Here is a 22497-nt window from a genome sequence, read left to right on the forward strand (position 1 = left end):
TACCTTGAAATTTGCAGTTCCCTTTTCCTTGACAATGGCAGCCTGCTCCAGCTTCTCATCTATGTTCATTTCCCAAGATTCCTTTGCCTGAAGAAATGTCAAAAAGTGAGACTAGAGAACAACTAATCTTGAGAGAACAGCTATACTGAAAAACATACAGTGGACTCTCATTAATTGGGACACATCAAGACCAGTACATTTTGGCCCAATTAAGTGGCTGTACCAATTAGGCGAATATTTTTGGAAATAGCTAAAAAGTTATATAAAAACACAAACTACTGTTTAACTAAGTAACAAATTATGCATCAAAATGAACTACAGAACAAATTAGTATACTGTGGCGACCCATTTCCTGGCGCATCCGAACCGACTCACAATTAGATAGCCTACGGGGGTTTGCGAGCACAGAGCTTTGGAGCCTCTGCGCCATAGGGGGCCGGTTGAGGGAGGCTTAAAAGTGAGGCTGAAGTTTTCGAATAAAGTTTTTTCCTTCGACTGCAGTTACCGACTCCGTGTCGTAATTTTAGCGCTGCGTGTAGCACACCGCTACAATTGGTGACCCTGACGGTCCAAACGATTTTTGGACCAGAAATGACCGACGCCGCCTCTGCTCATGCGGTTTCGTTGAAACTGCCGGGTTTCTGGACCCAGCGCCCGGACCTATGGTTCCAGCAAGCCGAAGCCCAATTCCACGTTCGCCAGATCACCTCAGAAGACACCCGCTACTACTACGTGGTGAGCTCCCTCGACCAGGACACAGCGGCCCAGGTCGTGGAGTTCGTACAGGCGCCCCCGGCAGACGGCAAGTACACGGAATTCAAAGCCCTGCTCCTCAGGACTTTCGGACTCTCACGGCGCGAGCCGGCTGCCCGTTTACTGCACCTGGATGGCTTGGGCGACAGACCTCCATCGGCTTTAATGAATGAGATGTTGTCTCTGGCCGACGGACACACATGCCTCATGTTTGAGCAGGCATTCCTGGAGCAGCTGCCCGAGGACATACGCCTGCTGCTATCTGTCGCGGATTTCAGTGACCCCCGGAAGGTGGCAGCCCGGGCGGACTTGCTGTGGAACGCCAAAAAGGTGAGCGGGGCGTCCATCGCACAGATCTCCCAGCCACGCTCCCGGCAGCAAACCAGTCCAGGCCCGGCCGCAGAGCCCGCCAACCCCCGGCCCAATGAACACTGGTGCTTCTACCACCAGCGGTGGGGCGCAGAAGCCCGCCGTTGTCGCCCGCCCTGCAAGTTCCCGGGAAACGCCAGGGCCAGCCGCCGCTGATGGCTACGGCGGCTGGCCATCGGGATAGCCTCCTGTATGTGTGGGATAGAAGGTCGGGACGCCGGTTTTTGGTCGATACTGGGGCTGAGATCAGCGTTTTAACTCCGACGAGTTACGACACCCGCAGCAGGGCACCGGGTCCCCCCCTGAGGGCCGTGAATGGCAGCACTGTAAGGACCTATGGCACCCGTCAGGTGCAGCTACAGTTCGGCTCCAGCCTGTTCACGTGGGACTTCACACTGGCCGCCGTAGCCCAACCGCTTCTGGGTGCGGATTTTTTGTGGGCTCACAGCCTACTGGTCGACCTGCCCAGGAAGAGACTGGTCCACGCCGAGACCTTTCAGACGTTCGCTGTGAACTGCGGTGCCAGAACCGATGGGAACTCCACCAGGACCCTGGTGAAGTCGTTGTCGGACAGCGTGATGGAGCCGAGGTGAGGGGTTGGCAACTGGGCGGACGAGCTTCCCTGGGTCCTACTCGGCATCCGCACAGCGCCCAAGGATGACCTGCACGCCTCGTCGGCTGAGTTGGTATACGGCGCGCCCCCGGTCGTCCCCGGGGAGTTCCTACCAGCCCCAAGGGGGCAAGAGGAAGAACCCGCAGCAGTCCTGGGCAGACTACGCGAGAAGCTCGGTAACCTGGCCCCCATACCCACTTCACAGCACGGGCGGCACCCGACCTGCATACCCAAAGACCTACAGAACTGTAAGTTTGTGTTTGTACGAAGGGGCGGGCATCGGCCGCCGCTGCAGCGGCCATACGAGGGGCCGTTTATGGTGCTCCGGAACAACGGGTCCACGTTTGTGCTGGACGTTGGGGGGAAAGAGGAGGTTTTCACGGTGGACCGCCTCAAACCGGCCCATGTGGACCTGGCGCAACCGGCCGAGTTTCCGGCGCCTCGGCGCAGAGGCCGACCTCCCAAGCAGGTTCTGGCCCAGACTCTGGACATTGGGGGGTGTATCGCCGGTTCTGGGGGGGGGGGGGGTTATGTGGCGACCCATTTCCTGGCGCATCCGAACCGACTCACAATTAGATAGCCTACGGGGGTTTGCGAGCACAGAGCTTTGGAGCCTCTGCGCCATGGGGGGCCGGTTGAGGGAGGCTTAAAAGTGAGGCTGAAGTTTTCGAATAAAGTTTTTTCCTTCGACTGCAGTTACCAACTCCGTGTCGTAATTTTAGCGCTGCGTGTAGCACACTGCTACAATACTATCAATACTACTACGGTACTATAAAACTATAGTTCCTAATAGTTATTGAAGGAGGAATTAATCGTCGTGTTCTTTTGATTGACTGTGAACATATCAGCACAGATAATGGACTGTCTTCATACAATGCACTTGATAATTGTTTCTCCAAATCTTCATTTTCATTTTAGCATTCAAGTTGATTGTTGATACTTCAAATTCTTCATTGTTCCTAACTTGAAGTAGTGAAATTGTTTCATTTTCGCTCTCAGCTATTTCTTGCAACTCTTAAGCCTTAATGCTTGAAATTGCAGTGATTTCAAAATTTCAGATTGTTTTACTGCTTATTTCTCGCCAACTACTGGTTACTAAAATCACTGCTCTTTGAACTCCAACACACGTAACTGATGCTATTTAAAAACTGCTCTAAACACAGTGTAGTGTTTAGCAGCCACACAAGTGAATATGACTGATGCTAGAGAAAATTCGGCACCAGTCTCCTAGCCTAATTAAGTGGCATAGTGTCTCAAATAAATGAAGGGAATCCCAGCTATTTTTATGATTAGTTTTTGTTCTTTAGGGGTACCAATGGCCCAATTAACCAGAATTAATTGTACTTAAATTTATCCTCTTCCTCTGCTGGTTATCCATCCTCCTCATACGTATTCAGACTTTAACTTTAGGCAAGAACACAACTGGCAGCGCATCCCTAATTTGTTACAAGTGACAGAATCTTGAATTCTACCAGCCAACCCCAGAATGTTTCACTTTAGGTTTAAAATCTCATTAAAACAAAATGTGAGACACAATGTCACTATAGTACAGGTTAAAAGCTTCAAAGATCTACTTGACCTTGCTTCAGAATAAAAACTTTCGACTATAATTCATAAAACAATCTAGAAAATATCAATGTCATTAACAGTGACAGGATCTCTACTTAGAGCTGCCAATACATTTGTTGTTGTACAAGCATTAATCTTACCTTTTCAAAGTTCTTCAACACAACTTCATATACTAAGCATGCATTTGATGGAATGTGAAATTTTGGTTTCCCTGCTTCTCCAAATCCATACCTGTATGAACAATACAACATCAGGGAAGTACTCAAAACAATTATCAAATGCTGTAACATGTTAATTTATACACATAGATTTTTTTTTCCAATTTGAATGATTACTTAATTTTCATATAACTACCAACTCCTTCAATTATACTCAGAGGATATAATCCAGTGGACTCTACATTCACTTATTGGCATGATGGTAATAATTTTAGTCTCAATTAAGCAGGTTTTCAATTGGGTCCTAGCAGTGCACACAATTTCCATTTTTTGTGTGATATAATAATTGTATTATGTGATTGCAACTCTTTCTCAGAAAAAAAAAAGAAATTTATTTCAAAGGCATCTTCCAGGTCTAGCAAGAACCACTTTTTATTTGTTGCTTATTTCTGGTCAAGATGGCACCTTTTCAGAATTCTCACTGTTGTGAATCAGGGACTTAATACCTATACTTGAAAAAAACACCTAATTATTTATCAATTTACATAATCATTCTATCTTTTCAAATCTTGAGAAGCCAATAATCTTGGCCCTTCATCTAGGTTTTGTGATACAATAATTTGGGAAGAACTATTAAATAAAAAGGTCTTCAGGACCATGAAATCTAAACAAATGTTACTCCACTATTTAAGAAGGGTAGGAGGCAGCAGAAAGGAAATTATAGACCCATTATCCTGACATCAGTGGCTGGGAAGTTGTTGGAATCGATTGTTAGGGATGAGATTATGGAGTACCCGGAGGCACATGACAAGATAGGCCAAAGCCAGCATGGTTTCCTGAAAAGAAAATCCTGCCTAATCTACTGCAATTTTTTGAGGAAATTACAAGCAGAGTAGACAAAGCAGATGCAGTGGGTGTGGTGCACTTGGGTTTTCAGAAGGCCTTTGACAAGGTACTGCTGCACATGAGACTGTTTAGCAAGATGAGAGTCCATGGAATTACAGGGGAGTTACTAGCATGGGCAGAGCATTGGCAGAAAACAGGGAGTGGGAATAACAAGATCCTGTTCTAGCTGGCTGTCAGTTACTGATGGAATTCCACAGGGGTCAGTGTTGGGACCACTGCTTTTTACGATGTATGTCAATGATCTGGACTATGGTATTAATGGGTTTGTGGCTAAGTTTGCCAATGATACAAAGATAGTGGAGGAGCAGGTAGTGTTGAGGAAGCAGAGAGCCTTAGATAATTTAGGGGAATTGGCAAAAAGTTGGCAAATGAAATACAATGTTGTAAAGTATATGGTCATGCACTTTGGTGGAAGAAGTAAATGGGCAAACTATTATTTAGATGGGGAGAAAATTCAAAATGCAGAGATGCAAAGGAACTTGGGAATCCTTGTGCAGGATACCATAAAGGTTAACTTGCAGGTTGAGTTAGTGGTGAAGAGGGCGAATGCAATGTTGGCATTCATTTCTAGAGGTATAGAATGTAAGAGCAAGGGTGTGATGTTGAGGCTCACAAGGCACTCGTGAGACCACACTTGGAGTATTGTGTGTAGTTTTGGGCTCCTTATTTTTGAAAGGATATACTGACATTGAAAAGGGTTTAGAGAAGATTCATGAGAATGATTCCAGGAATGAAAGGTTTACTGTATAAGGAATGTCTGGCAGCTCTTGGGCTATGATCCCTGGAGTTGAGGAGAACGAAGTGTGATCTCATAGAAACATTTCAAATGTTAAAAAGCCTGAACAGATTAGATTATGGCTAAGTTATTTCCCACGGCAGGATAATCGAGGACTAGAGACCACGACTTCGGAATTAAAGGACGTCCATTTAGAACAGAGATGCGGAGAAATTACTTTAGCCAGGGGATTGTAAATCTGTGAATTTGTTGCCACGAGTAGCTGTGGAGGCCAAGTCATTGGATGCATTTAAGGCAGAGATAGGTTCTTGATAAGCCAGGTCATCAAAGGGTATGAGGAGAAGGCAGGGGAGCAGAGATGACTGAAAGAATTGAAACCGCCCATTAAATGGCCTGCTTCTGCTCCTGTATCTTATGGTCTTAATCTTACTTTGGCTTTAATGATATAATCGCTTCTTCTCCTTTTTCCATTTCCAGCAATGCCTTCTCAATCCCTGCAGGAATATCAACTTCTTCACCTTCTCCAATAATAAATGATACATCACGACTGTCAAAGACAGTACCCTGATATTTGCCTTCCAAATGGACTGAAAGAAAGAATATGCAAAAATAAATTTATTTAAAAAAAATTTTCAACTCTGAGCAAACATACATTCGTAGCTGTAGCCTGAGATCACAGAGAAAATGAATAGCTGAACTTTTTACCTTCAAGTTGTAAATAAATGAATAACGAATTTTAAAAACATAAAGATTCAGTACTTCTAATATTGGAACTATTAGTAGCATTAACTGCCAAAATAATAAAAAATGTTGCTCGTGCAATGACAATGATCTGAAAACACAAGTGATACTGTCAGCAAAATTAAATAGGCAATTTGGTAAATGCAAGCAACCAACCTCCAGAATCATGAAAAGAGAAAGAAAAGGCCATTAAAGGAACTCAAATCAGTTGTAAAGAATGAAAACTTAAAATTGAGCTTTCCATCTTAAAGTTACTGAAGAGACCAGTGAATGAAATGCCTCGATGTATGAAAATACTAAACATTGATTTTAATTAAGGCAACGTGCAAGGACCCAAGGGACGATGCATACAAAAATTAAAGGCAATGTCCCTAAAATACATAGATAGAATAGATAAAAGAGAGGACTGCTCTTCTTAGAGCAAGAAATGTTGAGGGACAATTTGATAAACTTCAGAGTCATCAAATATGTAGATAGACATACTTTATGTAGAAAAGTTGATCCTACCAAAAGGATTGATAGCCAAGGCATAGATTAAGTTCCATAAGTCCATTAATTTAGAGTACATTGGATTCTGGTTAATTTGGATACACCAGGCCCAATTAAGTGGCTGCCCCAATTAGCCAAAGTTTCATGGAAATTGTTAAAAACGTACAAAAAGGACAAACTACTAATAAAGTAACAAATTATGAATTTAAATGAAGTACAGAACAAATTAAAACACTATCAATGCTACTATAAAACTGTATCAGTTCTTGTTATTGACTAAGGAATCCAGTGAAAGCTGTCGTGTGTGGGGTGACAAGGGAGGGGGTAATACCTCTAGTTAAGGAGCTTGTCTTGTTCATTCTGGGGCAACTCACTCACCTCTGGTCCCCAAAGAACACTCAGCTCTCACCCATTGCTCCAAGTAGCTGTTGGCATGCCACACCCTGGTACACCACTTGAACGGGTTGGCTAAATCAGGTGAGGGTAGCCAGTGGGCATAATGTCCCAGAGAAATAGAGATTTGCCTGCCCCAGCATGTGAAGCATCTCCAGCAGATCAGGCAGATGAGATCAACAGTAAGATCAATGGTCAAGACGGTTCAACAACACTTCATAGACAGCAATGGGCATGATAAAGCACAGAAGTCAAGGTTATCCGCTGTAACGAAGGAAGACTAGTTTGTGACGACTACTCATACTACTAGGCCTGGACATCTCAGGTCAAGAGTAGAACTGTTCCAACAGTATGGTGGGGTGTATTGTATCCAGTACTCCCAATGCAGTCTCTTCTACATTGGTGAGACCCAAAGTAAACTGGAGGAATCACTTTGGCAAATATCTCCGCTTCATCTGCCAAAAGCAGAATATCCTTTTGGCCAATCACTTAAGTTCCTACCTTCATTCTTGTTCTGACATGTCCTCTTTTGCCATGATGAGGCCACTCTCAGGGTGGAGGAGCAACATTTCACATTCAGTCTTGGTGGCCTACAACCTGATGGCATGAACATCAATTTCTTCTGGTAATTTTCCCCTCCCTCTTCTTCTATTCCCCAGTCTTCTCATCTGCCCATGACCTCCTGATACTTCTCTTTCTCCTATGATCCACTCTCCTATCAGATTCCTTCTTCTCCAGTCCTTCATCCTTCCTACCCATCTGACTTCACCTCATCACCTTCTAGCTAGTCCTCCTTCCCCTCCCCTCACCTTTTATTCTGGTGTCTTCCTACTTCCCTTCCAGTCCTGAATAAGGTTCTCAGCCCAAAATGTCAACTGTTCATTTATTTCCATAGATGATACCAGAACTCCAGTATTTTGTGTATGTTATGCGAGTTAGAAACTGTTCCACAAAATTCTCCTGTCCCACTTAAGAGGCATAATAAACTAAGGATCCTGGCTGTTTTCAATTTGTTTTTGTTCTTTAAGAATTGTCCAAATAAGTGGTTGGCCCAATTAACTAGAAGTCACAGTATTTATAAAGTGAGAGCAATCAGCCAAGGTAAATTTGTGCTGTGACAGATGACAATAAAATTCAAGAAATCCCCAAGTGGAATTAGAAATACAATGGAGAAATATGGAGTTCTAAAGAAAAAGAAAGATGTACTGGAAGACACTGAACAAGTTTTGTTGCACCCACAGGAAGGTGGGTTTTTTTGGAGGATCGATTCAGGGAAATGGATCAGTGGCTCTCGCAGTGTAAAATGGTGTGACTGGTGGGGAATTATTTGTGTGTCCACCCTGCCTGGGTAATAATTCCATCACTGAATAATAGTCACACGTGTTATGGTCATAGTCAGTGACAACAACAGGACTTTGGAAGACAACGGGAAGATCGACGGCATCAGCTCACCTCTCTCTCTCTCCAATGTTATTCAACTAACTACCTCGAACTGAACTGAACTCTCCTCATCATCGTAAGACTATATCCATTCACTCCTAGGTTTGAAAGAGCCTAGTTTTATTCCTATTTCCACACTTGTGTGTGTGTGTGTGTGTGTGTGTGTATATATATATCATTGCCAATCTGTTTAAGATATCTACATTTATAGTACTGTATTGCGTAGTTACTAATAAACACTATTAGTTAATAGCAATACCAGACTCCGATGCGTTTTCCATTTCTGCTGGTTCTTTAACCTGTCACGGGGTACGTGACAATAATGAAACCCTAGCCTCGTCCTTCAGTTCTGATGGAAGGTCAACTTGGTTAACTGTTTCCCTCTCTGTTGAAAGTTGCCTGAACTGTCGAATATTTCCTCAATTTGCTTTTATTCCTTCTGATACCAAACTTAGCCATGTTTATGTAACATGAATCTTCTTTAAAGCTACCCCAGTAACTAAAAAACCTTCTGCAAACAAAATCCAATCCTTTCAAAGGCATATATTGAATTTCCTCAGTCCACATTTTTGCATAATACCCAGCAACAAGCTTTTCAATGTAACCTAAATATAACTAATAAGACACCAATTTCATTCCATTTTGTTCCATTAAGGGAACAAAATCAGAAACTAATGAAGATTGATTTGCCCCACACAAAAATAAAACATTTTCATTTGCTTGGTCCTAGTGCTTCTGCTATATACCACTCCTCACATTAAATATAAATTCTTGGCCAAGTAAACTTACTCTTTCAGAAAAGAATCATTTGAATGTGTGATTTTTCAGAAGGAAAAAGGGATGCAACATTTTCTTGTATGGAACATTATTTTTCTTTCACTACCCGACAAGGACCATCCTTACTGCATGCTAGCTTTTCACAGCAGTGCTCAGATAAATTACCAAGAGATGTCAGTTATATATTATGGGGGTAAAATATAGCATTTTACCCTCAACCGAGGCTCCTTCATTTGGTTTAGAATAACTTTCTCCCTTCTTTCTGATTTGCCGAGTGATTCCGCCATCTTCATCCTCTGTTAAATCTTCTGCTTTGATTTCAAAAAGTTCAATCTTAAATCAAGAATAATAAAGAAAATATTTTTAAAATATGATTCCTGGCCAACCTCATGCTTTAACAATTCATGCAATGATTATTACTTCACACACCCTTTATTTTCTCAATCAAGTGCATTTTGACTTCAACAGAGCAGTTATTTAATCTTACACAATCACTGCTTCACACAATAATATCCTGTTAGTGCAAGCCAGGTCATGTGGTGATTTGATGCAGTTCATCAGCTAATCATATTTCAATTACGCTATTATGCCGTTCAAGATGCCTGAAATTTATAAATTCATGGTACGAACATTCAGATATCATTTGTGATGAAAAGGCGAGAACAATGGTTGAAATGAAAACGCACCTCAAATACAAGAGTGGCATTTGGTTGAATTTTTGGTGGGCTGCCTGCAGAGCCATAGGCATATTCTGGTTTGCAGATGATTTGACAGACTTCACCAATCTTCATGGTGGCCACAGCAATATCCCATGCTTTAATAACTTCACCTAGTCAAACAGAACAAAAGTTGTTATTCTACCTTATCTGTGGAGGCATGAATTACTTGAATTATTAGCTTCAATCTGTAATGATACAGCATAGAAACAGATCCATCAGTCCAACATGTCCATATTGATCATCAAACACTTACCTATTCTAATACAACCATACCACTCACAAGCTGGCCTAGAAACTCAAATGTAGTGAGTTTCTCCACCACATTATTGATGAAGGTAGGCATGTCCAGCTTTACCTTCTATTAAAGTAGGCAATGAATTTACCAGTTTTTAAAAGTGTCCCTGACATTCAGAGACCTTTAAATACTAGGTGTACTATAGGACTTCATGGGGAATCCAGCAGCAGTGCATTGCAACAGATTTGGGCTCCATCATTTGTCAGTGAATCCTGGGCACACAGTTCATGCATATAAGGATTAGATTTATTACAGTTCGAATGGTGAAGAGCTATAGCTCCGAAGCCAACAAACTTTGGCCAATTAAATTTCTATTGTAAATGCTGGCATAGTGGGCACTTTTTAGTGCCGTGAACATGGCTCAGATAGACTGCCAACAGATATCCTTGTAGATACCAGACTCACATGGAAAACAAAGGAGAACTGGAGAAGAGGAAATATCTGTCTCAATTCTGGAGTGAGAAGACATTGCAGAAAAATTGAAATATAATTACTTTAAATATCATTGATAATACTATTACGATTTGAAGTATACTCAAGGTAGGTCACTATATGGCACAAGTAAATTTCAACACATAATCTATGCTACACCACACTTTGGTGCTCAATGGGACAATCCGAGTTTATCCTGCATGAATTATACCTACAGACTGCAGAATAACAATGGCATTGGGTTATTTTTTGTATTCAATGTGAATGACAAGTTCAGAAAGTGCTCAGTCCATCTATGGCCCAAGAACTGCAAAGCTGTCTGTGTCTGGTACTATTAGTAGATCAATTTGTCAGCAACATATATCCCTTTAAACTGGCCCACAAAAGACAGTGCAGAATACCCAGAAGGACTGATAGTTGCAAGAAAAAAGCTTGTGAACCCTTTGTTTTCTGCATTAATTACTCATAAAATGTGGTCTGATCTTCATCTGTCACAATAGACAAAAACAATCTGCCTAAACTAATAATAAACAATTGTACTTTTCATGTCTTTATTGAGCACATTGTTATATCATTCACAGTCCAGGCTGGAGAAGTATGGGAACCCTTGTATTTATTTACTGGCAGGAACTCCTTTAGCAGTAATAACCTCCACCAAATGTTTCCTGTAGCTCTTGATCAGACTTGCACAATGGCGAGGAGAAATTTTGGACCATTCCTCCATACAAAACTGTTTCAGTTCATCAGTATATCTGGGATACCTTGATGAACAGCCCTCTTCAGGTCATGCCACAGCATCTCATTTAGGTTTAAGGTCTGGACCTTAACCCAAATTACCTTTTTGCCTCTGTGGGCCGGATCGTGTACTAATGAGCAGATGGTGGGCCAGATAAATGCCATAAAAAAAACTTGAAATATGGGAATTATCCATTTAAATACATCTAGTTATGTTTTGCCTTAAACTAATGAATAACGCATGCTAGACAATCATTTGTGTTTAACCAAGGATGCCAATTAGTAATCAAAGAACTCAGTTTAGTTGTAATTTATTTCAATCAAGGCATTTTTTTGCATCTATTAAAAGGACACAAAAGAATCTTCAAACATAAAACGTATGAACATGATGCATTGAATGGTGGTAAAAGTATAATAAAAAATTTTAATGCAGTCGATAGATCAATGTGAAACTTGATGCTGTTTGTTCCTTGAAAGTTTCTCAATATTGGGTGTCAATATTCGATCTCAATATGTCGTCACACTGCATCTCAATCAATCCCATTTGAAAAAATGTCTGATGTAGTGTCCACTTCCACATCAAATGGAGTAGCAAACAGCTTCAAATTATTTCCATGCAAGTGAAAATCAGCAAAACAAACATTTTTTTTTCCTTTGATTTTATTTCAAAACACGAGTTATTCAACAAGTATCGTAGCACATGTAAGTATCTGGATATTCAGCGTGGATTTCTTGTTAAAACACAGTGACACTGTTTCTGTTTACAAATTTGAATGATCCCATCCAAAAACCTGTGCGTGCACAGAGAGTACCTGATACATATTAATAAGGCAGTCTGCCTTCCTGTCATTTGTATATACCAGTATTTGGTTTGGAACAATACGGAACCTGGGGCAGGTGCAATAAGATGCCATGCATGTCCATCAATGTGGTCGTGTGAAACACTCAGAATTAAGTGGGGGGGGGGGGGGGGGAGAGAGAGAGAGAGAAAATCACTCGCGGGCCAGAGAAGCATATTATCCCAATACTTGCTCACAGGCCGTAGGTTACCTACCCTTGGTCTGGACTCTGGTTTAGCCATTCCAAAACACAGATTTTCTTCTTTTCAAACCATTCTATTGTTGATTTACTCTTGTGTTTCAGATCATTTGAACTGTTGATTCATCAAACTTCTATTAAGCTTCAGGTGATGGACATTTTCCTGTAAAATGTCTTGAATCAATTTTGAATTCATTGTTCCCTCAACAATTGCAAACCCTCCAGGCCCTGAGGCAGCAAAGCAACCCCAAACCATGATGCTCTTTCCACCATGCTTCACAGTTGGGATGAGGTTTTCATGTTTGTGTACAGTGCCCTTTTCCTTCAAACACAATAGTATATATTTCTGCCAAAAAGTTCAACTTCAGCAATTTTTTTGGAGAGCACCGGTTTCCTCCATTTTGTCCTACCATGAACACTATTATTTTTCTTCAGTGTTTTTCTTATAATGGACTCACGAACAGAGACTTGAGCAAGTTCTAGAGATTTCTGCAGGTCTTTTGCTGTCACCCTTGTGTTCTTTTTCACCTCCTCCAGTTATGCTCGGAGTGATCTTTGCAGGATGCCCATTCCTAGGGAGAGTAGCAATAGGACTGTACTTCCTCCATTTGTAAACAATTTTTTACTGTGGACTGAACACTCAAATCTTTAGAAATGCCTTTGTAGCCTTTTCCAGCTTCATGCATCTCTACAATTCTTCTAAGGTCCACTGAAAATTGTTTTGACAGAGGCACGGTGCACATAAACAAATCTTTCTTGAGAATAACAGGCTCTATCAGAATATCGCTACAAACCACACCTCCAATCTCATCTCATTGATTAGAACACAGGACTCCAAATAGATTTTGTAGAAGGCTTTATCCCAGAGGTTCACATACTTCTTTGAACCTAGACTGTCACTGTTTAAATGGTGTACTCAGTATAGATGATAAATACAATGGTTGGTGTGATATTAGTTTAGGGAGATTGTGCTTGTCTATTGCTGCGAATTTGATGAAAATCAGACCACATTTTATAAGTAATTAATGCAGAAAGCCAGGTAATTGCAAAGGATTCAAAAACTTTTTCTTGCAACTCTACCTTCTAATTCTGTAACCAGCTGGGGCTGCTGCATCCTGTATGTATCTTTTGCTACTAAATTCTATTTGGATCAAGAACTGACTAAGTTGTAGCTTAAAACTAAACACAAACAACATTAAAATTTATTTCAAGACCAAAGCACAACCCATCATGCAGTGAAGCTAAATGTTTGTTACCCATCTTCCACAAAAAACTGAAAAGATGTTCACCAAACATCAGGTAACTCTGATTCTTACTTTCAATGGTTATCCAAACAAGTTTTCAGTAAGTGGGCCTGAGGCATTTCAGTTGTTGTTTTAAATTTAAGAAAATACAAGCAATACTTGTATCAAATGTTCTTACCTTTTCCAAGATCAAATGTGAAATATTCATCCCGGTCTCTACTGGAATCAAACTTAGTTCCATCCAAGAGTACACCTGTATAGTGGACATATACCTTATCTCCCGTCATTGGGGTACCATCCCCTTTGCCCTCCCTTTTCACTAGCTGTGAGAAGAAGGGAAAGATTATTGGTAGAACATAGTTTCAACTTTTAGAGCAAAAGATTAAATTGTTAAAAGTTTGAATTTAATAGAGTACACTTTATTAGGACATGATTTAAAAAAAAAATCTGACAATTTTATGAATTTCTAATTCTGCTCAATTAATAACTTTCACAAATTGTAGCAGAAAGTGGTTGGAGGACATCACCTTGATTGAAATTGTCAAAGCATGGAAATCTTCAGAAAATAGTATTTTGAAAAAAATTGTAAAGTATGGCCTAGATGAGTTTGTCAGCTTTTTAAAAACTGTATCACTTCGGAGATATTTAATTTTCCTGTCATTTCCATAATTCTCCACCCCAATTATAAATGATGAAATACATTCACCTGCAGTTCTAACTTCAGAAGACCTTCCCGTTTCCCCATAGAGAGCGTGAGATTGGTCAAGCAGCAAGACTCTCTAAGTTTACACAATACGCCCTAATCAAAACTTTTAACTGTATTACTTCCCCACACTAGAGGACTACTAAATAATGACAAGTTAGAAGATGATATGAGTGATGGACTTGGTTAAGATTGCCTTAACTCATGTTGATTGAAATCCTCAGTCCTGGGGATAAATGATTTCATGAAACAATGTCAAAAAGTGAAAGAATCAATCATGTACAAACGAACTTATTGTAATATTTCAACCGTAATTTTTGCCCATTTATTCTGGATATGAAATAGCTTTTGGGTTGAGCTAATCTACCAGCATGGAGAAACATAGAAAACCTACAGCACAATACAGGCCCTTCAGCCCACAAAGTTCTGCCGAACATGTCCCTACCATAGAAATTACTAGGCTTACCTATAGCCCTCTATTTTACTAAGCTCCATGTACCTATCTAAAAATCCCTTAAAAGACCTTATCGTATCCGCCTCCACCACCGTTGCTAGCAGCCCATTCCATGCACCCACCACTCTGAGTAAAAACTTACCCCTGACATGCCCTCTGTACCTACTCCCCAGCACCTTGTGGCAACCATTTCAGCCCTGAGAAAAAGCCTCTGACCATCCACATGATCAATGCATCTCATCATCTTGTACACCTCTATCAGGACACCTCTCATCCTCCTTCGCTCCAAGGAAAAAAGGCCAAATTCACTCAACCTATTCTCATAAGGCATGCTCCCCAATCCAGGCAACATCCTTGTAAATCTCCTCTGCACCCTTTCCATGGCTTCCACAAACTTCCTTTAGTGAGGTGACCAGAACTGAGCACGGTACTCCAAGGTCTGACCAGGGTCCTATATAGCTGCAACATTACCTCTCGGCTCCTAAAGGCTAATACACCATATGCATTCTTAACCATAGAGCCAACCTGCGCAGCTGCTTTGAGCATCCTATGGACTCGGACCCCAAGATCCCTCTGATCCTCCACAATGTCAAGAGTCTTACCATTAATACTATATTCTGCCAATATATTTGACCCACCAAAATGAATCACTTCACACTTATCTGGGTTGAACTCCATCTGCCACTTCTCAGCCCAGTTTTGCATCCTATCAATGTCTCGTTGTAACCTCTGACAGCCCTCCACACTATCCACAACACCTCCAACCTTTGGGACATCAAATGATTGGTTAAGGGGGTGGGGGGAACAAAGGAATGAACAAAACATTTTTTAGGATCATCATCATGTGCTGTGCCATATTATGTAGATGATCATGTCCCATGACAAATGATTGTTCTTGGCAAATTATCAACTGAAGTGGTTTGCCATTGTCTTCTCTGGACAGTGTCTTTAGAAGATGGGTGACCCCAGCCATTATCAATAGTCTTCAGAGATTGTCTGCCTGGCATCAGTGGTCGTATAACCAAGAATTGCCATATGCACCAGCTGCTCATATGACCATCTACCACTTGCTCCAATGGCTTCATGTGACCGAAGGTGCTACACCTTGCCAAGGGTGACCTGCAGACTAGCAGAGGGAAGGAGTGCCTTACAACTCCTTTGATAGAGACATATCTCTACCCTGCCACTCAGATTTTTTTAGGACATTACTATTATAAGTGAACATCATAAAAATCAGTACTGATCTACTAATTATTTACAAGCTATAAATAAGGACAGAATACAAAACCAGGTTTGAATACAAAACTTCAGGAAAATGAAATTTGGGGACTCCAGAAAAAGTCTGCATACGTGAAGTCAGTGAGCAAAACGGTGGCAACAAGCTATTTATTTTGTAGAAAGAGTAGAAACAGTTTTTTTAAAAAATCAAAAAGTAGCAAATTTATGGAGGAATCTGAATGTGGTGGATCACAAAATGTATAAGTTGACACGTGGGTATAGCAAGCAAATAGACAGATGACGCAAAAGCCACAGCTCTACACACTGTTCTTACACATCTGGAGGGGTGCTATATGTGAGAATGCTGTTCTTTGACCACAGTATTCAACATCGTAATTCCCTCCAGGCTCAACAAGAAGCTCAGAGATGTTGGCCTTCACCCTACCTTGTGTAGCTGTCAGATCACCAGCAGGTGGTAAGAGTGGACTCCCTCATCTCTGCTCCTCTACACAGGTGTCCCTCAGGGCTGTGTACTTAGCGCCCTCCTTTACTCTCTGTATACCCATGACTGTCACCACTCACAGTTCCAATCTGCTTATTAAATTTGCTGATAACACTACACTGATTGGCCTAATCTCAAATAATAATGAGGCAGCCTACAGAGAAGCAGTCATCACCTTGACACAGTGGTGTCAAGAAAACAACCTCTCCCTCAATGTCACAAAAACAAAGGAGCTGGCTGGGGACTACAGGAGGAATGGAGACAGGCTAACTAACCCCTCTTGACATCAGTGGATCTGGGGCTGAGAGGGTGAACATCACCGAGGATCTCATGTGGTCTGTACATACTGACTGTGTGGTGAAAAAAGCACAACAGCACCTCTTTCACCGCAAACAGTTGAAGAAGTTTGGTATGGCCCCCTAAATCCTAAGAACTTTCTATAGGGGCACAATTGAGAGCATCCTGACTGGCTGCATCACTGCCCGGTATGGGAACTGTACTTCCCTCAATTGCAGGACTCTGCAGAGAGAGGTGTGGACAACCCAGCTTATCTGTTGATGTGAACTTCCCACTATTCAGGACATTTACAAAGACAGGTGTGTAAAAAGGGCCCAAAGGATCATTGGGGAGCCCAGACACCCCAACTACAAACTATTCCAGCTGCTACTATCTGAGAAACAGTACCACAAGCATAGAAACCAGGACCAACAGTCTCCAGAAATGGCTTCTTCCACCAAGCCATCAGACTGCTTAATTCATGCTGATGCAACTGTATTTCAATGTTATATTGACTCTCCTGTTGTATATAACATTATAAATGACCATAATTGCACAATTAGATGGAGACGTAATGTAAAGATTTTTACCCACGTATATGAAAAATACAAGTAATAACATCAATTCAAATGGTACAATGGCTTCTATTGCAAGGAGATAAGAATATAAAGATTGCAGAACTTTGTTCTGCCCAGAACTACATAAGGTCACAAATGCAATGTTTTGAGTAGCTCTCGAATCAGAGTTCAAGCATATACAGGCTGCTTCCAGATCCTGAATGCCTGGCTTACAGACATCTGTACATGTGGACCAGCTATCTCATTTCTATTCCTTTACTATTGCTGAGAAGAATTAGATTATTGTTGGTTGTGAGGGGGGAAATCTGGAAATGATCTGATAAAGGTCTTCAAGATTACGAATGGTGTTTAAGTTAACAAGTGATAAATACAATAAAAATGTCTAAATTTAAAATAAGAAACTGAAAAATAGTTATCGAATCAGTCAGTAACTTTTATTTAAAAAATCTTATTCTACTTTCCCCAATAAAAGAATTACATAGACAATATTGTTTTCATGTTGGATTAACGGCAGTGAGCCTGAGTGCAATTTAAATAGGTAGTTATCTGGAAATCTTGGTCAGAGAAGGCAAATTCTGTGCTAGAGCATCCTTGGAGGGCATTTTCCAGACTGTCATGGCAGACTTCAGGAACCATTTAGGGAATTAAGAGCCCATATCCCAATTTAAAGAGGGATAACCAATATATAGGTCATGTCTAATTAATCTTATAGTTCTTTGAGGAAGTTACCAGGAATGTTGACGAAGGCAAAGCAGGTGGATGTTGACTACCTGGACTTTAGCAGTCACTTGACAAGGTCCCTCACGGAAAATTGATCAAGACACAATCGCTTGGCATTCAAGATGAGGTAATAAATTGGATTAGACGTTAGCTTTGTGTGATAAGCCAGAGAGTGGTAGTAGCTGGTTGCCTCTCTGACTGGAGGCCTGTGACTAGTGGGATGCCGCAGGGATTAGAGCCGGGCTCGTTGTTGTTTGTCATCTATAACAGTGATCTGGATAAAATGGATCAGCAAATTTGCAGATGACACCAAGAATGTATTGAACAGCGAGGAAGACAAGCAGAGCTTACCACAGGAAAAATGGTACATGGAATTTAATGCAGATAAGTGTTGCACTTCAGTCAGAATGATCAGGGTAGATTTTACACAATGAATGACAGGGCACTGAGGAGTGTGATAGAAACAAGGGACCTGGGAAAATGGGTCCATGATTCATTGAAAGTGGCGTTATTAAATAGTGTTAAGAAAGCTCTTGGCACATCAGCCTTCATAAATCAAAGTAACGTGTACATGAGACGGGATATTATGTTGAAGCTGTATGAGACACTGGTAAGGCCTAACTTGAAGTATTGGGTGCAGTTTTGGTCACCCATCTACAGTAAAGATGTAGGTAAGGGTGAAAGAATACAGAGAAAATTTACAAGGATGCTGCCAGGATTGGAGGACCTGAGTTATAAGATTGAATTGGTTAGGACTTTATTCCTTGAAACACAGAAGATTGAGGGGAAATTTGATTGAGGTATATAAAATTATGAGGGGTATAGATAGGATAACTGCAGGCAGGCTTTTTTTAGCCAGAGGTAGGGTGGGACTATAACCAAAGATTATGGGTTAAGGTTGAAAGGTGAAAAGTTTAAAGGAAACATGAGGGGAAACTTCACTAAGAGGGTGGAGAGTATGGAACGAGCTGTCAGCGCAAGTGCTGCATTTGAGCTCAATTTCAATGTTTAAAAGAAGTTTGGATTGGTGCATGGAGAGTAGGGGTAAGACCAGCTATGATCTGTGTCAAGGTTGATGGGAAGACAGTTTAAATGGTTCAGCACAGACTAGACATGGCAAAGGGCCTGTTTCTGTGCTGTACTTTTCTATGACTCTGTGAGTGATGGTTTGGGTGCAATGAAGTTTAGCCTGGAATATAACTCAAAATGCTTTATCTAAACTGAACATTGGAAATACCCAGTACCCAGGGTAATAAACCATTCATTTTATTTGTACATTTTCTTGGATAAACAATCTTACAGCTTAAAGTACAAAACTACAACATCAAGATAAATAATTTATTAATAAATGACTTCAAACGCCAATTCTGTTCCTCTCAAAAGCTTCCCAAACTGTTGAGTATTCCTACATTTTTTTCTTCTTAATCAAAAGGGGTTATTATCTTTTTTAAGATAACACAGTACAGAGACGCTTTACAAAAGGGTTGCGAAATTAGCAAACTGTGACTATTGCTATCCCTTTCCTCCTCCAACCGTCCGTAAACTCGGTGGCGCATGTAATTCCGGAACGTTAACCAATTTTATTTACTGTCCATGGCTTATTGGTTATTTATCCCGAGAAATCCTTTTTTCAGTCCCAGGTCTGGCGAGTACGGGTCGCCCTTTCGGACAGAGGAGGAAGCGATAGGGAGGGCGTGGAAGGTTCTGGACGAGCCTCACTCCGCAGCGTGCGCTCTGCGGGTCCGCCGCTGCAGCAGGCAGACCCGGCCGGCCGGCCGGCCGGCGGGCGACCCATCACCGGCCAGTGCTTGGCCGCACCTCGGCACCTAACCCAGCAGGCCCCAGACCAAATCCCGCCGCGGAAAATGCGAAACCAATGATTGTCAGTGTCAGGCACCTCCGAGCCCCTGCATTTGAAACACACACACCTGGCAATCGCCCTTTACTACAGCTCATTGTTCAGACGGAATTACATATGCCCCCAGTAAATGTTGGCCTAGAAGCACATCCTGACACACGTTGTTTTATAAACAAAGGGTTGTTAATGGTTCTAAGGCCCTCGTGCCCCTGCCCTCTCCGAGCAATGCGCTGCCCCTACCTTCAGAACTCCTCCATCTTTCTTGGGGGTGATATCCTCGCCCTCGATGGGGATCTGCTGCTCGGTCTTCTCTTCTCCCGCAGTCATGTTGGAGTCCGGGCAGGGTGAGCGGCGGAGATTCGGTCGAGAGGCGGTTTGGCTGCGCCGAGCGTCTGCTGAACCAACAGCGCTGGAACTCCGGGGCGTGTGATCGTGAGGGGCGGGCAAGAGAACTTTCCAGAGGGAGGGAGGATACGCCTACCTGGCCGGCCGTTTGGCACATGGCTTCTTCCCCCGTTCTCGAAAGTTCTGTGGCGCGAATCGCTGAGTTCCCCGCCTGAGCGCTCACTTGTCCCCGTCCTTCAGTTTCCTCACAGAGAACAGACTCGCCATTACCGAAGCAAACCGCCGGCGAGCTTTCCTGCAACGACGCCCGTCAGCTCACAGAAAGAGTATTTGGGGACTTTAAAGGATGTGCATTTTCTGTCAGAGTCATGTTAGCACATATAGTTTTGTTTGAATCTTGACGCCATGTTTGTAGTTAGCCCAACAAACTGATTAGATTGCCGTCCAAGTGATATTGCTAAGTATTGGACATGACCCTTTATACCTATCTGAAAACAGAAGTGGACCATATGACGGAGTGAGCTTTAAAAAAGGCCAATTGCTAGGTGCTTTTAAATTTCAAAGGTGGGAGTTAGGAAGGGACAGCCCGATACTGACATTCTAATTTTCCACAGTTGCGGGAACAGGAACCGATGCAGCTCTGCAACCATCAATTTACTTGCCCACACTTTGACAGATACAACACCTTTCTGCCATTCAGCTCAGTGGGTCTCAGACAATTTGGGCAATTGCCAGATGTTGCCCTTTGGGGGTCAAGTGTAAGTAAGGGGAAGGTATACAGGAAATGATAGGATCCTTAGCAGCACTGATGGGATCTAGGGTCCAAGTCCATACATCCCGGAAAATGGGAACATGAGTATATTGGGTATTAAAAAAAAGCTAATGTATGCTTGACTTCATTGGTAAGAGTGTTGAGTATTAAGTCATGTTGCAGCTGCATTTGAGTATTACGTGAAATCTTGCTCACCCCTTCATAGGAAGGTTATGGAGGCTTTAAACAGAGTTCAGAAGGGGTTGATCAGGATTAGAGAGTTTTAGCTTTATGGGGAGATTGGTCAAACTTGGATTATTTTCCCTGCAGTATTAGCAGCTAAGGGATATTGTTCTCTCTATTGATGCTGCCTGGCCTGTAGGATATTTCCAGCTGTTTGTTTTATTCTTGATAGACAATTTGATAGCTGTGGATGAGTAAAGAGCTAACAAGGGCCTTTATGGTCAATTGTTTTTTTAATGTTTATTGCAGGGAATTGTATATAAGCATTGGCCTAGATTGCAAAGCTCAACCATCAATTTTCAATGTTCAGGCTCATATATGTACTTTTGCCAAATGATAATATATTACAGTTTGCCCCAGCTGGTGAAAGAATCACTAGAAAGATTGTTATTGTAATATTCTCATAGTCATAGAATTATACAGTTTTGAAAAAGGCCCTTCAGCCCACAGCATCTATGCCAACTATCATACTGTTTATACTAACCCCACTTGATTGTTTTAATTCCACACCCCAATGCAAAATCCCGTAGGATTATTGAGGAACCTACTCAACCCGAGTCACCCCAACCACAATCTATTCCAGCTGCTACCATCTGGGAAACGGTACCACAGCATAAAAGCCAGAACCAACAGGCTCCAGGACAGCTTCTTCCACCAGGCCATTGGACTGATTAACTCATGTCGATTTGAGTGTATTCTATGTTAATTGACTGTTATTTATTATAAATTACTATGATTGCACATTTAGACAGAGACGTAATATAAAGATTTTTACTGCTCATGTATGTATGTGAAGGATGTAAGAAATAAAGTCAATTCAATTCAATATGTCTTGCTCATTCAAATACACATACCAATCCCTGTTAAATATTCAGAATCAGGTTTATTATGATTGGTATATCATGAAATTTGATGTTTTGTAGCAGTAGTACAGTCAATATAAGAGGTAAAATTACCATATTACAAAATAAATAGAGCAAAAGATGAATGATGAGATAGGGTTCACAGACCACTTAGAGGGGGAAAAGCTATTTTTAAAATGCTGTGTATGGGTCTTCAGGGTCCTGTACATCCTCCCTGATGGTAGTAACACAAAGAAGGCACATACCAAAAGGAGAGAGTCTTTAATGTTGGATGCCGCCTAACTGAGGCAAGAGGGTGTGATGGAGAGCACTCAATAAATACCCTCCTTTCTCTCTCTCTCTCTCTCTCACACACACACACGCATTGCTTTGTCACTCTGCTGTCGTTGCACTGATGTTCTCATAAACCAAGCTCATGTGGCAGAATAGTAATATGTATGCGTATATGTCGTTTGTATACTGTATTTAAGGTAGATACTTTTTTTTGTAATATGATTGTAACTACGTTGTGGGTGCATCTTATTCTAATTCATCTGTAGTCTTAAGTTAACTTTATTGATAATTAAACATGGTGTGACC

General features: G+C 41.7%; 1 protein-coding gene across 2 annotated transcripts in view; it reads right to left on the reverse strand.

Annotated features, from left to right (window-relative positions):
- The window catches only part of fkbp4 (FKBP prolyl isomerase 4), a 32880-nt gene extending 12665 nt beyond the window's left edge, over positions 1–20215 (reverse strand). The window contains exons 1-7 of one of the 2 annotated variants that reach the window (XM_059978135.1): positions 19957–20215; positions 13586–13730; positions 9631–9773; positions 9157–9277; positions 5535–5691; positions 3445–3535; positions 4–87 (exon numbers count right to left, since the gene is read on the reverse strand). In XM_059978135.1, coding sequence (XP_059834118.1) covers positions 4–87; positions 3445–3535; positions 5535–5691; positions 9157–9277; positions 9631–9773; positions 13586–13730; positions 19957–20043 — 828 coding nt within the window. In that variant the 5' untranslated portion in view covers positions 20044–20215. The remainder of the gene's footprint in view (positions 1–3; positions 88–3444; positions 3536–5534; positions 5692–9156; positions 9278–9630; positions 9774–13585; positions 13731–19956) is intronic. The other variant, XM_059978134.1, reaches the window with a different exon arrangement.
- Positions 20216–22497: the final 2282 nt, after the last annotated feature.

The sequence above is a fragment of the Hypanus sabinus genome, chromosome 8 (genome assembly GCF_030144855.1).
Source record: "Hypanus sabinus isolate sHypSab1 chromosome 8, sHypSab1.hap1, whole genome shotgun sequence".
NCBI lineage: Eukaryota > Metazoa > Chordata > Chondrichthyes > Myliobatiformes > Dasyatidae > Hypanus > Hypanus sabinus.